Raw genomic sequence first — 17,703 nt, 5'->3', positions numbered from 1 at the left:
TTTATGAAGCCCCACCTTCTTCCTCTTTCTCTACCGCCTTCAGTTTTTCCTAGTATTATTGGCTTTTTCTTTGTTGTCTTCTCATGACATGCTCAAAGTAGGACAAACGCCGGTTCATCATTCCCCCCCCCCCGAGAGACAGTTTGGGCTTGATTTGATCTAGGGCTCACAAGTTTTCTTTTTAACCATCCAGGGTATCAGCAAAGCTATCGTTCAGCACTATATTATTATTCTTTAAAAAAATATTCACATCAGTTTTCTTCATCATCCAATCTCAACCTTCCTCAGATTTCTTGGCTGCAGTTTCCAGTCTTTTTTGCTGACTGGATGCACTGGTAATAAAAATATTTACAATTCTAATATCTGAAAATCTTTAATGTCAAGATTAAAGCAACATACGTTTTCTGTAGCTCTCATCTTTATGTTCTTAATGGTCAACTGCATTTATTTGAGAGCATTTTATTTACCGTATTTTTTTCACCATAAGACACACCGCTCCATAAGACACACCAAATTTTTAGCAGAAGAAAACAGGGGAAAATAATGTTTTCTTCGTTCCATAAGACACACAGACTTTCCACCCCCGTTTTGTGGTAAAAAAGTGCATCTTATAGTGCAAAAATACGGTATTCATTTCATTGGCTTATGTTTCAAGCCATTCCTGCTTTCTACCTGAATATTTGGCATATTTTTAATTATTGATGTTAATCCCACCAGTTTTCAATCCTCCTTGATCTGAATCCAGTCTAATTTTCCATATAAAATGAGCTGATTACAGAATGAACAGATATGGAGATAAACACTTTTCTTATGCATCTGCTTATGGAAAAACATTCTTTCTCTCCACATTCTGTCCTAGCATTGAGTCTTGTCCATCAGGACAATCAAGTTATTGATGCACACCTATTTTTTTCTGTTACTTCAAATATTTTATAGGTATTCCATCCAATCCTGGTGATTTCTTTCTTCCAAGCACTTTGAGCATGACTTTCACTTTATATTCAGAAATTACAGGTTTTTCAATTGATATCTGTTTGCTTTGAGGATCTTCCGTAGAAGTCTTCAGTATACTGCTTTCTCCTTCTTTTTATTTCATCCTGGTGAGATGTTATGTTCTTCTGTTGATCTTTTAGCATTCGTAATGTAGGTTTAAATTTCCTTTTGACTTCTTTGGTCTTATAGAAGAGATCTCTTGTTTTCCCCTTTCTCTTGTACTATTTCTTTGCACTGAGTATTGTAAGGGTTATTTATCCTTACCCTATTTCTATAGATTTTTGCTTTTGATCTGTCCGTAACTATTTTACGTGTTTCTTCTATTGTATATTTGGCTTTTCTTTTGATAATCAATACAGTATGTCTTTGATATTCTTCATTAATAATATCTCTGGTTTCTTTCCATTGTAACACTCTCGGTTCTACTTTGGTTCATACCTGTGTGTTCCAGCCATCTATGATTGTCAGCACGTTGTGCTTTGATATGTGTGATCATTTTCCTCCTGGTCAATCATAAAAGCTTTTGATTTCTTTTTCTTCAGCATCTGAAAACCACTGGTTCTGCTTTGGTTCATCCTTATGTCTTCCAATCATCTATGATTCTCAGGAATCTCTGGTCAGTTTCTTCCTGGACCTTTTCATTACAGGTTTTGATTTCTTCTTCAGCATCTGTGCTGGTAACTTAGATGTGAATGCCGTTTATGTTAAAAGTTCTCCCAAGACATCTGGCTGATGTTATGGTATAATTCTTTGCTTCATATCTCTAACTTCCTCAGCGTCATCTTGCCTTAGCATTAGAGGTATTGTTGTTTTCTGATTCTTTCATATGCCTAGTAAAATAAGTTGTTTTCTGATGGTTAATATCCAGTTCCAGTCCATTTTTGTTCATTCACACCAAGCGCTATCATTTTTGAATGTTCAATTTTTTGTTTTACAATTTCCAGTTTACCTTGGTTCCTATTTCTCATGTCCCATTGTCCAACTGCAGTTGAATTACGGCATCAGACTTTGCTGTGCATCAGCCACCAGCTATTGTGGCGACGTTAATCTAGTTGCTTCATTAGTAGCAGGGTTATTCTTCCTTGTCTTTTGCTTTTCCCTACCAGCTGACTGAGAGCCTTCCTGACTGTGCAGTTTTCTAGCGAGAAACATTCCTAAGTGGTTCACCATTGCCTTCTTTTGCACAGCAACAAAAGTTACTTTGAGTGCCGCAGCTGTTGTCAGTAATGACATCGTCCAGTAATGTTGCTGCCTAGAAGCTGCCGTTCAGGAATTTATTTGCCTCCATCGCCAGTAGAATGACCTGCTGATGTGACCAATTATGATCCTGACAACAATGGACTCTCCTCATTATATTATATTGTCACAACCCTTTGAAACTCCCTCACCACATTTAGGTGTTCATCCAAGAGCAGGTGAAATTACTCTGTGGTCTTTGCCAGATGTGTAGTGTGTTCCTGTACCTGAGGAGACCCAGCATGTAGCCTTGAATGCAGGAGCCATGTGGCGCAGTGATTTAACAGCTGTACTGCTGCCAAAACTGTGCTTAAGAGCCGGGCTTCAGTCCCAGGTAGCTGTCCCAAGGTTGGCTCAGCCTTCTATCCTTCCGAGGTTGGTAAAATGATTACCCAGCTTTCGGGGTCGGGCAATGTGTAGCCTGCATAATTTACTTGTAAACCTCCCGGGAAGTGCTTGAAGTGCTATGGGGCGGTATATAAGCAACACGTTTTTTGACTAGCACTAGGGAGATCTGGATTCAAATCTCCACTGAGCCTTGATGTTTGCTTGAATTACTCACTTCTATGCAGCTTAACAAAGCAGAAAAGGAGAATAGGAGGATAAAGGAAGTAAGAGAAGTTGCAGGTAACCTATTGCAGAAAGCGATGACCCCACTGGAGAAGTCAGACCGCAGAGGAATCCCATCTTAACTTATGAAACAATGAAAGCAAAGCTGCCAACTGTGGGATGTAAAAGAAACCTTGTGCACACTGAAATTTAACTCACTCCAACTGGCACAGATTGCAGCCTGCTTCTTTCGTTCCTGCATTTTCTTCCCTCAGTGGGTCCGAATCTTATCTCAAGGAGACCTCTCTTCCGTGCACGATAGGTAGTTGGGACCCATTTTTAGGCTTTTGTATGCAATTCAGAATTGTTGTGAAGGTCAAACTTAGTGTGCAGTAAAAGAAAGTGGCCTTTATTTCTTTTCATTCTTGGAATATATCTTAAGACGCACATAATTTTTAGAGGGGTTAAACAGGGAAAATATATTCTGAACCAAATAGTGTAATAAAATATTTAATACACTATAACAGAATAACATTTGAACCATGTAAAGTGAACAGCAGTCAACAGTGGCATTAAGAACCATTACCACTGTCATTAACAAATGGAGAGACTTAAAGCTTTGTGTACTCATGTACCATAAATTTAATTCAAGAACATATAGACCATTATCAGCCAGTGATAAGACCTATACCACGCTACCTATATTTTACATTTCCTTTCATCCACCTCCTCCCCATGCTTATAGAAATGACAGATGAGATTGTTGTGCAACTCTGCCCATCTATAGCTCAATCCTATATTAAATTAGAAATGGTTTGTCTGATTGGGCACTGCATTGAGAGGTCCCTTTTAGTTGTGTGGAGGATAAATAGTGGAATTAAACTATTTAACAGCTGGTTTTCCTTATTTACTTTAGGTTATGCAAAAGAACAGCAACACAAAGCTTAACCTGATCCCATTCACCAGCAGTAGCACATGCTCAGCATAAGACCAAATCTCCATTTTCTGACATAATTGAACGTTTATAGCATGCAAGGCACAACACACAAAGCCAGGAACAATGTTCTTGACCAGCCAAAAAAACTGAATACAAACTATAGTAACTGAAATCAGGAAGCAGGTACTGTAATCTACTTAGAAGTCACGAGGCACAGTTAGTTTCCTTGCTGCAACACCCTTTGGAAATACATTCTCTATTAGATGCCCAGAACTAGTTGAAAAGTTTGCCAGTTGAATCCAAATTTCCCATAGAAATACATTGAAAAAGGTCAGAAACTTTAAAAAACCTAAAAGAAATTCATTTACCAGGTACTGTAGACTGAGCCTGGCTCTTCACGGTGCCTTGGTAGACCCCAGAACAACAAAAAAGAGCCCCAAACAGCTAAATGCCAGCAGGCAGCCTGCAGACGGCAGCCATTTTCTGCTCTTCTCCGTTCCTGCCCTTTCCCCACCTAACAGCTGATCAGCCACTTCCCAGGCAAGCAGGTTTCAACTCAAACGGAGCACCTTTTAATCCAAACAGGGTTTAACTCAAAACAAGAAGCTTATAAAGAAAAACAAGCAGCTCTCTAACTGCTTGGACTAGCAAGGAAGCAGACAAGCAGCCTCTTCACTAACTGAAAGTTTCAATTTCCCCTGCTTTCCCCGCCTTCCCCACATATTAGGTATGCTAATATATGTGCACTGGAGGATTGTGGGAGGAACATCTAGCCCCTGATGGGGGTCCTGTGGGACTGAGGAGCTCTCCTGGCCTCTTTCAGCACTGGGGCTGTGCAACCCTGTTCTGATCAGGAGGTGCAGCCAGGCGGTCACCATGCCTTTTGAGGGCAGGGCACACAAAGGGCCAGGAGGCTTAGGGGCCATTCAGACTCAGACCTGGCAGGGAAGATACCATTCTTGTAAGAGTGGTTTTCCCAGGGTAAGGCTCATCTATTGCACTTCAGATGAGCTGACCCCTGTGATTTCCCCAAATGTGGGAAAATCAACTGCCTAAATGGGGGACTATGTTTCTGGGTTTCCCCTGGTTTTTATAGAATTGTTCCTTCTCATTTGGTCATTGGCTGTTTGCATTGCTTGCTGCCACAGGCCTGTTTGCCTTCCTGGTTTTCCAGTTGAGCTGTAGGGAGCAGATCTTGGAAAGCCAGCAGTGCAGAATGCTGAGGTCTGAACAGCAAGCAGTCTCTGCTGCAAGTTCAGAGGCCTCCTGGCATGGCAGTGGGAGGCTTTTGGGTGGTGGTGGCTGGACCCTGGGTTATTGTATTCACTCCATAAGTCGCATGTACTATTCCTTCCACCTTTTTCGAGAGAAAAAGTGCGTCTTATGGAGCGAAAAATACGGTGTGTGTGTGTGTGTATGTATGTGAAGGTTAGGACTTCCCAAGAAGTCTCATTATTTCCTTGTACAGTACTTGATGAGTCCCCTTTTTGTAACAGTCTAGAAGGCACGACATTCTGGCACATCCTGCCCTTCTTGTTTGCTGTTCGTGAGATCAATGAGAACCCAACCCTTTTACCCAATATCACTCTGGGCTACAACATCTATGAGAATCATTTCAGTGCAAGGACGACTTCGGAGGCTTTGGTGGACCTGCTGTCTGTGGGGCAGCAGCATGTTCCAAACTACCTCTGTGGGAAGCAGACTAGTTTGTCGGTGGTTCTGGAAGGGGCCGACTCAGAAATGTCCAACCAGATTTCAACAATACTGGACATCTACAAGATCCCACAGGTATGAAAGGGGTAGAGGGTGAGTCGCCTTGTATTATTAAAAATCTCTATAGATTGCCACATTGCCACATTGGGGAAGGCAATGTCAGGGAGGGTGAAAGACAGATGATATAAAGACAGATGATATAAAGACAGATGATATAAATATTAAAAGTGTTATTGATGCTGTTGTGTGGATATACATTATTTTTATTACTCCCTTTGATGTTGAACCAATAATGAAGATCCCGGAGTTTTCATTTATATGATATGAGTTTTGTTTTTAGACAGAGGGAGGTGCATTCCTTTACTGTAGCAACACAGCAGTTAGTAAAAATCATTTTAGATCATCTCAGGAGTCTGTGTTTTTTTCCCTTTCTTTCTCATTAGGTCAGTTATCGTTTCGTCAATCAAATACCAAACGAGACACATCAATACCCTTTTTTCTATCGAGCAGTCCCAAATCAGGAGCCTCCTTACCTGGGGATTGTCAAACTGCTCCTGCACTTCAGGTGGACTTGGATTGGCCTCCTGGCTCCAGATAATGAAAGCGGAGAAAGATTTATGGCCACTTTCTCTGCTGTGATCACAAAGAACGGCATATGTATTGCTTTCTCAAACAAAATACCCATAGGGGTTTTTGTCAGAAGAACACTTCTGATTTCCAATCTTAGCAGCACGAAAGTCAATGTTGTTGTCTGTCAAGTAGACTCTCAGGCCATGTTGTATCTTGGATTGACAATTCAAAGAGTTGAAGAGTTAAAAAAATCCCCTGTGGGAAAAGTATGGATTGCAACAGCTTTGCAGGATCTTACCGTGAGATTGTTGTTCAGAATGTTTGATCTCCAGTTCACCCATGTTTACTTGTCCTTCTTGATCCAGACCAACAAAGGGACACAATATAATGACTTTGAGACGATTCTCTTCAATAATGCCCAGTTAAGGAGGGCAGCATTTCGTTGTTTCTCTCCAAGAGATACGTTGTCTGTGAAAGTTTGGAAGAGGTGCATTGAGAAAGGGAAGAGGGACAATCTGCCCCAGGATGTGATCGAGAGGATCCTGTCTCAAGACAGCTACAGCATTTACAATGCCATCCAGGTTGTGACACAGTCTTTGCATGCAGCACACCTTTCCCAATCAAATTGGAGGAAGACAATGGGTGGCCATAGCCTGGCAGCTCAAAGGATCCAGCCATGGCAGGTACTCCTTTCTGTTCACAGAAGGTTCCAGGGAAAACCGTTATTAATTGCTGAAATCAAGATCTGTGAGGGTCCTGTGATAGTGGGAGCAGATTTTCTGTGTGGGATCTGTTGTCCCAATGAACCATTCTCCATTTTCCAGTGATCAGTCAGGGTGGTGAAATGATCCTTTGTTAAAATGAGAATTCTCTTGATGTCCAGTTCACCAATCTGCTTCTCAGCTGCACAGACAAGTCTGGAGTCTCCTTATATTATAGGGTTCAGTCTCTACAGAATTTATGTATCAGCTGCCCAGTTGGGGGAATGGTTTAGGGCTTCATGGCCTGTATCAGCCTCTTCTAAATGAGAACAGGCTCAGATATGCAGCCATTCTGGTTGGATTCCCTCACCCCACCCCCGATTTTACTAGATGCAATGGAGAGGATTTAGGTTTGCTTCTTGTATTCTATGATGTTGGTTTGGCTTTAAGGGCTCTCCAGCAATGAATGACCTCCAATATGTTCTGTTCTGCACAGCCCAGCTCAGCTCTCCCAAACTCAAGACAATGGGCTGTTTAATTGGGTAAATTCACCTCCTATTTGCACCATTCCTTTACCTGTTGCCTTAAATTTATCCCAGTATTCTTTCATTTTGTCTTTTCTTCTCGTGATGTGCTCAAAATACTATTGTCTCAGTTTAGTCACTTTTGCTAACAGACTTCAAGTTCTACGTGATCTAGTTATATTATTTAAAAAATCCCTAGTAATTATGGTGAGGGCCAAGATGTCTAACAGGATTTCCTGATTGCCTCATGAGCTTGCTTGTCCTTTTAGCTTCATCCTTTTCTTAAAAATGTCCAGTATTACAATATTGCCATGAATGGAGTTTATTTGGATGAGAATGGGGAGCTGGCAGCCGACTTCCATATCGTGAACTGGTTAATGTTTCCCAACAAGTCGACTGCCGGAGTAGAGGTTGGGCGTATAGAGAGACAGGACTCCCCTGAGATCAAGGTGACCGTTGATGAAAATGCCATTGGATGGTCCAGTTGGTTTAACCAGGTGGGAGAAACCACTTGTTTCATTTCAATCCCTTGATTTCCTCTTGATTTTTAAAAATTCTATCTCATTTTCTTCCTTATGCTTTTCCTACGGTATCTTGGATATGAAAAGAGTGTTCCTGTACCAAAAGGACATTTCCCTTACTCATATTCTGTACCTTCTATTAAGATTAATTGCAAGATTATAGTAAATCATGTCCCGTATGTGGGGATCATCCACAAAGAGGAGACAGAGGAGACATATGAGCTCTTGGAGAGTTGTGGACGGCAATTCTCTTTTTTGCACAACACAAAGACTGACTTCCTGCTGTGGGGATTATTTGTTTGTTTTTTTGAAGGAATGCTAGCCAAATGGATCCCCTTGAGGTGCATATGCCATGCATCCTGGACCTCAACATGACCTTAAGCAACCCTACTTAGCCTGGTCCAGCCTGGTCTCCAGACCATCCTGAATAGAAAAAAGGAAGGGTGTCACTTGTTAATAAAACCCTGCATGCAATTAAAGGTCTCCCCTTAAGATCTCAACTCTTCCAGAAATAATTTCCACTAATGCAGAAATGAATCTACTAACTAGCATGTTTTCGCTCAACGCTGCTTCTCCTGATGCCCAGACGATGCCCTTTTCTAGATGCACCAAAAGTTGCCATCCGGGACATGTCAAGCTGGTGAAGGAGGGAGAGCCCGCCTGCTGCTATGGCTGTGCCCCGTGTGCAGGAGGAACCATCTCCACTCAGGAAGGTGGGTGACTCCAGGGCGAAAGAGGTGATCAGGAGGAGCATAATTAAGCAGAACTCACCTGTACTCTCTGCTTTTCACTTTAAATCCCACATCTGTTGTTTTCTAAAGGACTTAAAAGGAGGGTTACCAAAAAGGAAGTCAGCATCCTATGCCTTTTGGCCCCAGTAGGATGTGTAGGGCCAGGTTTCTTGAGCCTGTGGTAGAAAATCACCACTGTGTGTGAGGTAATCTTCCACCACCTGGTGGGAAAAAAAACAGAGGACTAAGGCAAGGGTCCATTCACACACTGTAGAAGGTTCTCCAGAAGCATCTGAGATAGTTGCTCTATGATACAGTAATACATAGAAGTGGGGTTTGAGAGGAATGTCTGTTCGTGTAAGAGAATTCAACCTTTTGTAAGAGAGTTCAACCAATTCGGTACATTTGGATGAGCTAAAGTATGCAGTTTGAGTGGGGAAAGCAGAGTTCAAATCTGGTTAGATGTTATTAAAGATGCATGCCAAACAACTGGGAAGATAAAATGGAAAACACTCAGGTATGCTGTAGAGAGCCCTGGAAAGGAATACCAGAATACAGATCGAAAATCAAGACAATTAATGATTTCAACTCCTGCTTTATGCAGGAATTCAATTCAAATTAAATCTGACATATGGTTGTCTAATTTTTCTTTCAGTCCTCCAGTACCTCATGGGAGTTGGCGACACTACTTCTGTTAATGAGGTCTAACCAGTGGTTCTTAACCTTTATTACTCAATTGTTTTTGAACTGCAACTCCCAGAAAACCCAGCCAGCAGAACTGATGGTGAAGGCTTCTGGGAGTTGCAGTCCAAAAACATCTGAGCAACAAAGGTTATGAACCAGTGGTCTAAACTATCATTGGCCTTTCTTGCAGCCACTTTGCACTTATCCCTGGAAAGTTTCATTCTCTTGTTTTCAGCCCATTGCTAAAACCTGTCAAGATTCTTTTGAATTTTGTTCCTGCCTTCTGAGGTATTAGCTCCTCCATCCAATGTTGTGTCATTTGGAAATTTGGGAGGCATTTCATGCACCCCTTTATCTAAGTCATTAATGGTGGGTGCAAGATTGAGCCTTGTGGTACCCCAGTTGTGCCATCGCATAGCACTAGCGGAAATTAGATGGAACATTGCTTCTCAGGCACTGAACATAAGGGGACGTTTATTGGAGCAGATCAGTGCATCATCTGGTCCAGCGCCCTGTTTCTCACGGTAGCTACCCAGATACCATCAAGGAAGGCACAGTCCGTTGCTATCATTGCCCTCAGCAGCTGGACTTGCTTTTCATATTGCCTCTTAGCTGGATGGATGTATATAGCCATTATGATGAAAATGCACTAATAGAAAAACCCTCTCTTCCCATCCCTACAACGTTCTATTCATTTGTGCAGTTCGTTATATCTGGAATCTTATTGATCAGAGGCAGAATGTTGGGCTGCTGCCGACACTGCTTTTGTTCCTGTTCTTTACCAGGCTGTGCCCCCTTCCCCATCCTATCCTCACTGTGTTTTTCAGCAATTCATATACTCTGTTTCACATAAATCCCATTTTACACTGACCTCCCTTTGATGCTGGACTCCCTTTCCCATGAACCTTTATCTCTCTAAAGGCAGTTACAAACCATCAACATCGAGAGGCCATATATTCCCCATTCCCTTTTAATAAATGAAAAAGACCAGTGATGATAACTGATGTAGGATGGATTATATGAATGCTGAAAGTGTTGTAATTCTTTCCAGATGCAGAAGACTGCGACAAATGTCCAGATGAGCAATTTTCTAATGAGGAACAAGATCAATGCGTTGACAAAGTTATCAGCTTCCTCTCTTATGAAGAACCTTTGGGGATCTCCCTTACTTCCTTGGCCCTGCTCTCATCCCTAAATACACTCTTGGTGTTAAGAATATTCGTGAAACACCGAGAAACGCCCATCGTCAAAGCCAACAACCAGCACATCACCTATGTCCTCCTCGGCTCCCTCCTCTTTTGCTTCTTGTCTCCCTTTCTGTTCATTGGCCAGCCACAGAGAGTGACCTGCCTTCTCCGACAAACTGCCTTCAGTGTCATCTTCTCAGTTGCCATCTCTTCCCTGTTTGCAAAAACCGTCATGGTAGTGGTAGCCTTTATGGCCACTAAGCCAGGGAACACGATGAGGAAATGGCTGGGGAAGACTCTGGCCAACTCCATTGTCCTTTCTTCTTCCAGTGTACAAGTGGGCATCTGCATTGTTTGGCTGGGCATCTCCCCTCCATTCCCAGAATCTGACATGCATTCCCAACCTGGGCTTATAATACTGCAGTGCAACGAGGGCTCTGTCGTGATGTTTTATAGTGCCCTTGGCTATATGGGCTTTCTGGCTGCCACCTGTTTCACCCTGGCTTTCCTAGCCAGGAAGCTGCCTGGGGCCTTCAATGAAGCCAAGCTGATCACCTTCAGCATGTTGGTCTTCTGCAGCGTTTGGGTGTCGTTTGTGCCCACCTACCTGAGCACCAAAGGGAAGTACATGGTGGCCGTGCAGGTCTTTGCCATCATTTCCTCCAGTCTGGGGTTATTGGGCTGCATCTTTGTCTCCAAATGCTACATTATTGTATTTAGGCCTGACCTGAACGCCAAGGAGCATTTAATGTTGAAAACCCAGAATGATAACTGATCCTTCATATTTTTGGGGGGGGGGGAGGAAATGACACTTATTTTTCTTCTGTACTTACAATGAACTAGTGTATTTCCCTAATCAACGTATTTTCTAATTTCACATTCACTGAGAGGAATTATTAGAAGGAAAGAGAAAGATGAAGGTATTCTGTCCCCTAGTACAGGAAAATGCATCAAAATGATTGATTTGAAAGTTTGAGTAGTTTCAGTGGGCATTTCCTTCTCTACGGTAAGTGTGCCAATGATCTGTACTAAAAGTCACCAAGACTGTGGTCAGGCATGGCTTAAGCAAGATTAGAGCTGAAGGGTGTACAAGGCAGAGTCTGTGGCTGCTCCAATCATTTTTGTTTGGGGGAAACCTGAATGTATGACTCTGTCTTCCTTGCACCGTACAAGGGGAAAAAGTGTTGGAGAATGTTAGCTTTAAAAGATTTAGCAGAAGCTTCTCCTTGCAAAGTCCTAAGACAGGAATCACACACCGATAGCAGGAATGCATGGGGAGAAATATATTTAGATGGCTATACAAACTGACATAGTGTCCTCAGGAACTTAACATACAGTAGTTGCCGGGGCAGAAATTCACCAAAACAATCAAACAAGGAACTGCAAAGAACATAGTAACACTTCCCTTAATTTATATTTCCTTTACCCAATCATATCAGGGGTTGCTTTAGGATAACTTATCTCTCACTATTGTGTTCTTTTAGCCACCTGTACTCACCATAATCACTTGCTAATTACAACATATTTGTATATTTTCCAATTGGCTGAATAAAGTTGCATGTTCAGTTGATTTGCTTTCGTACTTTTAGCAAGAGGTTGGACTCCATGGCCTGATAGGCCTTTTCCAACTTCATTAGTCTATGGTTCTATGATTCCACAATGCCCCCAACATATCTTTCTTCTAAGGCAATGTGTGAAATTTGAAAGGTCTCTCAGAGCTCCAGATATTTGATCCAACCCACCCACCCACCAACACCCACTGAAGGGCTTTGAACCAGTCTGGTGGAGTGAACAAAGCGTCCAAGTGAGAACCAGGTGATACCGGTTCGAATCCCTGCTCAGTCCTGGAAACTCACTATAGACTTGGCAGAGGGAGCAAAGATAGAACCACTCCATCAACATGTGACCTCATACCCTGAAAACCTTATTAAAGTAGGTGTAAGTGGGAAGGGACTTAAGAGTAGAGAATGACATTCGCTAGGACTGTAGCCTTGATGACTGAGTGGAAGGTAGTTTGTTTATTCATTTTATTTATATGATTTGTATCCCGGCCATCTAGTCTATGCGACCACTCTGGGCGGCTTCCAATATAATATAAACAATTTACATAACACAAAGTTACACAAATATTCAAATGAAAACGTGAAAACCAGAAAAGTAAAGTAAAAATAGATAAAGAAAAAAGAAGAAAGAATCAAGTTCATGGGGCACTTTGTAGGACAATACATGCCGACAGATTTCTGTTGCCAGGGACAAGCATGGGGATATAGGCCTGGGCCCTCACATGGCCTGAATGCCAGTGGCACCATGTGTGGTTGCTCTGACGTCCTTCCTTCAAGAACAGAATGGAAGATTTTGGAGACACGCCTTAAAGAAGGACAAGCTCTATTGGCCATCTTTCTTCACAAACCTTCACCAACTATTTCTACTGCAAAGGCTCAGCAGACAGGAGATCTCGCTGAGCGCTGCTGTTTCAATCTCCAGTGCTGCCAATACACTGAGGCCTTGTGGGTGGTTCAAAAGCCATTTTTATGCTCCATACTTTTTGACAACCCCCTCTCATGCTAAATATTACATGATTGTTTTTAGGCCTGAGCTGAACAGCAAGAAGCATTTGATGCTCAAAACTCAGGATGGTACTTGATCCTACAATCTTCTTTAAAAATAGTTTTTGGAGGCAGAGCAGCAACCTCCAGCTCCTGCCCACCTGTGGCAACTTGCAGAGCATCTAACACGAGACAACCTCTTTAGGGCATGGGTTGCAGGACATTCCACAAATGTGCTGATGACAACATTGGAAGCCCTTCATACCCTCTTTCCCCAAAAATAAGACCTATCCTGAAATAAGCCCTAGTATGATTTTCCAGGATGCTTGTCATATAAGCCCTATCACAAAAATAAGCCCCAGTTCAGTGAAACCCAGCCCTCCAGCCTTGTGCAGCAACCAGAAGAAGATGACATGACTGTATTTGCATAAATGTAGATTGTTGTACATCAAATATGTCCCCTCCAAACAAGCCCTAATGCGTTTTTTGGAGGAAAAATTAATATAAGACCCTGTCTTATTTTTGAGGAAACACGGTAGCTCAGGACCTTGCTACTTCTCTGAGTACTTTTCCCTCAAAATATCTCCTCATGCCACCCACACCTCTTCTACTGGGATGTTGTAAGTGTCAACCCTGAGGGAGGCCCAGAAATCTGCCCCATCCCCCAAAACTGTGTCTTTTCTGTGGTGGTTGCAACCCTCTAGAGGTGGCTGCCCCGTGTGGAGTGAAATTCCAAATTCCTCCTTGGCTTCTGGAGACAGATTAAACCTGGCTGTTCACACAAACTTTTTATGCTTTGCCACAGGTTCATCCTGTCGCCAGTAATCAGGTTCCCCCTCTTTTCCCTGTGCTTGTGAACTTGATGTCATCTGCCACTGTTGAATATTATACTCTTTACATAACAATTTATTTCGTTTAGTGTTACTGCAGTATTTGTTAAGTCACTTTTTCTTATAACTGATGTTCCCCACCCCCCACCTCCTGCTTTTCCTATGTTAATTTTGTTATGGGTCTTCTGCGTATATATTACTGTATGTCCTTTGTTTACTACCCAGTTTGGTGGCATGGCCACTAATTGGGTGAGGTAAAGTAAAATTAAATAAATAAGTAAATGTTTCTCTGTCTGAGGAAGAGGATTTATCCACAAAAGTTCACATTAAGAGAGATTTAGTCTTTAAGGGGCCCAAATGATTTTGCTCTTTCTCTATAGAAAGAGTTGCTTCGAGTCAAGAAGATCTTAAACAGCTTCAGAGCAGGACGACACACAGAAATTTCTCTTCAAGCAGACGTTCTCCTTGGCCGTTGCCCAGCCTCCCCACCCCCACCTTAGGTCTTTATCTTAAGAGAAAAGCAATTTGGCTGAAAATACTTCGTCCCTGTTTTTTTAAAAAAAACACTGGTTTGTAATATTAGAAGAACAACCAGTATATATTGAATCCAGAGCAAAATCTTATTGTCAGACATTTTCGGCCCTGTAACCTAGATTGGAAGGAATAAATTTAAACCCCTGAAAATCTTTATTCTCCCCTTTTATTTCTAGGTCCCGAAGGCTCTTACCCACCTCCCCTCCATCCCCATTGCATTGTCTGCTATCTCAAATAACGATAGTTTGACACAACTACAGAAGATTTTTTTTAAAATTGAATTGCAAGGGGAGGGGGGGGAAATGCCCCCGGTGTCAGAAAGGTTATCACTCAGCCAATTAATGCCAGTCTGTTCCAACACCAGGAAATTCCAAGTTGGGTGGACTTCCAGCCCCAGGTCAAGAGGGGGGAACTCAGTGAATACTACCCCAGTTCAAGAAATCCGACATGATACTGTTAACAGTGCTGATCATGATTTGATCACGGCTGAAGAGGTCGACTATCAATTCCCTCTCACTGTCTACAAAGTTAACACAGCACATCATGGACCAATTCCCAAAGACACTGTGGGTCTCATTCTCCCCCGCTCTAGCATCTCTGCATGGGGTTTATTTGTTGTACCAGGCGTCATTGATGGGGATTATGAGGGATCTCTCATTATTCAAACCACATATAATATACCACAGGCCCTTCCTGCAGGTGAACCTATCACTCAATTGTTGTTGCTTCCATTAACACAGATGGGTCCTTCTACCAACCTTCGTAATGGGAGTTTTGGTTCGATTTGCTGCCTTAACTACCATTGAGCATGCACAGCCCCGACTCCCTCTTAAAATGGGATCGCTTGTCCTTAAAGGCCTGATTTATATGGGAGTAGGGTTGCCAGATGTCAGGCAAAAGGAGGACATGCCCTCCTTTTTAGCCTAATGTCCTCCGTCAGGAAGGGAAAGGTCAAATGCAAGGCTCTTGTATATTTTATGTTATAATTTTGGATGGGAGGGGGACAGGTGGAGGGACCCCCTTCCCCCTGGATTTCCCCTCCCCCACCTGCCCGCCCACCCCCGGTATTTTGAAAAAAAAAGACTCAATTGAATTTATTTTTAATTTTTAACATGACTGTTTCTTGGTCAGTTCACTAAGAGACATTTATTTGGCAGCTATTGTACTAATGTTGTATTGATTGTGGGTTTAAAGTGGATTCAAATGAAACATTCAATATGTCCTCCTTTGTCCTCCTTTTTGTCTTTCTATGTCCTCCTTTTTGTACCAATGTATCTGGCATTCCTATATGGGAGCTGATGTTAGCATTATTGCAAAGGAAGACTAGCCAGAAAGCTATCCCACCCAGCCAGTGAAGGACATTTGGGGAGTTGGAGGCTATGAGCAAGCCCAGAAAAGCCTTCAGCCCATTATTCTGGACAGTCTAGGTGACTCTCCTAGACAAATCACAATCACTCCTTCCATTCTGCATATTCCCTTTTCCATCTGGGGTTGGGATCTCTTGAAAAAGGTGAATGCAAAATTGCAGACAAATTTATAATACAGGCCTCTATGCAATCTGACACAGCCTTGCCATTAACCTGGCTCCATGGACCACCTGTCTGGGTTGATCAATGGCCATTGTCACGCAGTGGAGGCCTTAGTTAAGGAGCAATTAGATCAAGGACATATAGAGTATTCCACCAGTCAGTGGAATACCCCCATTTTTATCATCAAAAAGAAATCTGGGAAGTGGCGTTTGGTACTTTATAGACCTGTGTACAACCATTCCCGACCTACTCAAAGATATCAGTGCAAAGTCTTGCCTCAGGAAATGTTGATGTCAACATTTTGTGGATCTAGCCCTAATCTTAAAGCCAGCTAATTTGTTATTAGGCAGCCTCGATATTTGCTGAACAGTATCTAGTTTCCTCTGCCAGGGGTAAGCCTAGCTCCTGTGCTATGGACTGAAAAGTGTTTAAAATGAATCTACATTTTCCTGTATTCCTTTCTCCATAAAAAAGTAACCATCCAAATAATGGGCTGTAGACTTACAGCCCGCCCTACTCTAAGTTTCCACTCAGTAAACAAGCTGAAACGCTCCAATGCAGTGCACAAAACTGATCAGCCCATAGGTAATGCTCTGTCGATGTAAAAAAAAATCCCTGAAAATGAATTCCTAACAGGTTGAAATGCTGCAGGTGAAATGGCAAAATTTGTAAAGCTGATTTTAAATCACATTTCTCCAGCTCTGCCCCCACACAGCACTTTCGTACCATGCGAACCGCCTCATTAAAGAAGGTGTAGTGCACAGTACAAAGCTCCTGAGGGATGGTGTCATTAACCGATGCTCCCTCTGAGTAGGACAAGAGGTGTATTAGCCTTAACTCGCTTTAGGCCTTTTTGACACTAATCCCAATGACAAAACCCTCAATGTCTCCAAAGGAGCCATTTTAAAGGGTCCCAGCAGTCTCCCTTCTTTATCTTCTTTCTCAATATTCACCTGGACGACCTCTTCCATTCCGTACACCAATTTGAGGTTTTACACAAAAAACCCCTTGCGCTCTCCAGTTGCTGGAATCCTAAAGCCATGTTTGAATCCCTCCAACAGGTAACTAGCATCCTCTCTGTGGGGATACTCCCTCAACCACTCTTCCAGAACTGTAACCTTAATTGGGCCGGGTCAATTAACCACATCCTGGGCCCTTATTCTGACACTGGGCCCCTTCTCTAAAACATGAGGTGGTGGGATGATGACCCCCACATGCTGAACACTCATGCCTGAAACATCATGGTTTTCTAGTGCAAGCGCCCTTGGCATTGTATTCCCAACAAAGCAGGAGGGGTTGAACCACCTGACCCGCTCCTACGCGGGGATTCTGATTCAGGGTGACCTTTCTGTTCAAATGGCCACTATCAAACCTGTCCCCCAAATTGGGTCTGGCTGGTGTCATGTGCCACATCCAGAGACCCGGCAGTGGCTCATCACAGTGAAGATTTGGGGAAATTGCACTCATACAGAACGATTCGTCATAATGCAGCCAGGCCTCCCCTGCAAAATCTACATACGCCCTGTATATCAAATTGAGATATTGGAAGAGGGATTGTGTTCGCCACAGTTAAGCCTTAACAATCACCCCAGCATAAATTAAGAACCCTGGTAGCCAGTTGGACCATGTCCTATCCGGCTTCTTCATCCTACGCCTCTCCTTGTCCTTATCATCCTCCTTGTCCACGTGCTTCTGTTCCACATCTTTATTTAGCGACTGAAAAAAAATCCAGATATTGATCCTTCTATATTTTTTTCTTCAGTCGCTGGGGTGAGGTGATCACCCAAAGGCCTTGATTAATTGGCATATGGTAAAGATCATAGAAGCACGGTATTATAACCCATGTCAGGGACAGACGGGTATGGCCACACACCCACGCCAGCCGCGGTGTTAAACTGGGCTGGTAATGCAACCTGAG

The 17,703-nt window shown here is 42.7% G+C and overlaps 2 protein-coding genes and 1 pseudogene across 2 annotated transcripts; all 3 read left to right on the top strand.

Moving 5' to 3' along the window:
• The first annotated feature begins 4,645 nt into the window (after nucleotides 1-4,645).
• On the top strand, nucleotides 4,646-4,800 carry LOC140705217 (U1 spliceosomal RNA; annotated as a pseudogene).
• A 254-nt stretch (nucleotides 4,801-5,054) lies between these two features.
• Nucleotides 5,055-7,920, top strand: LOC140703684 (vomeronasal type-2 receptor 26-like). The gene is made up of 3 exons (XM_078386848.1): nucleotides 5,055-5,089; nucleotides 5,212-5,503; nucleotides 5,872-7,920. Exons 1-3 carry the CDS (start codon nucleotides 5,055-5,057, stop codon nucleotides 6,823-6,825), a joined length of 1,281 nt encoding a protein of 426 aa, XP_078242974.1. The 3' UTR covers nucleotides 6,826-7,920.
• LOC140703683 (vomeronasal type-2 receptor 26-like) lies at nucleotides 7,535-12,530 on the top strand. The gene is made up of 2 exons (XM_078386847.1): nucleotides 7,535-7,706; nucleotides 10,211-12,530. Exons 1-2 carry the CDS (start codon nucleotides 7,535-7,537, stop codon nucleotides 11,119-11,121), a joined length of 1,083 nt encoding a protein of 360 aa, XP_078242973.1. The 3' UTR covers nucleotides 11,122-12,530.
• The last annotated feature ends 5,173 nt before the right edge of the window (nucleotides 12,531-17,703 follow it).

Source organism: Pogona vitticeps, chromosome 2, assembly GCF_051106095.1.
Source record: "Pogona vitticeps strain Pit_001003342236 chromosome 2, PviZW2.1, whole genome shotgun sequence".
Classification (NCBI taxonomy): domain Eukaryota; kingdom Metazoa; phylum Chordata; class Lepidosauria; order Squamata; family Agamidae; genus Pogona; species Pogona vitticeps.
Note: the sequence above shows the minus strand (reverse complement) of the source record. Positions and strands in the feature narration are given on the sequence as shown.

What these genes read in the sequence shown, in the direction of transcription:
- LOC140703684 (XM_078386848.1), top strand. Translation starts at nt 5,055, where the DNA reads ATGTACTATTCCTTCCACCTTTTTCGAGAGAAAAA. An exon ending in CACCTTTTTCGAGAGAAAAA is followed by an intron (nt 5,090 to 5,211) that starts GTGCGTCTTATG and finishes TTTTTGTAACAG; the next exon opens with TCTAGAAGGCACGACATTCT. An exon ending in ACATCTACAAGATCCCACAG is followed by an intron (nt 5,504 to 5,871) that starts GTATGAAAGGGG and finishes CTTTCTCATTAG; the next exon opens with GTCAGTTATCGTTTCGTCAA.
- LOC140703683 (XM_078386847.1), top strand. Translation starts at nt 7,535, where the DNA reads ATGAATGGAGTTTATTTGGATGAGAATGGGGAGCTGGCAGCCGACTTC. An exon ending in AAATGCCATTGGATGGTCCA is followed by an intron (nt 7,707 to 10,210) that starts GTTGGTTTAACC and finishes AATTCTTTCCAG; the next exon opens with ATGCAGAAGACTGCGACAAA.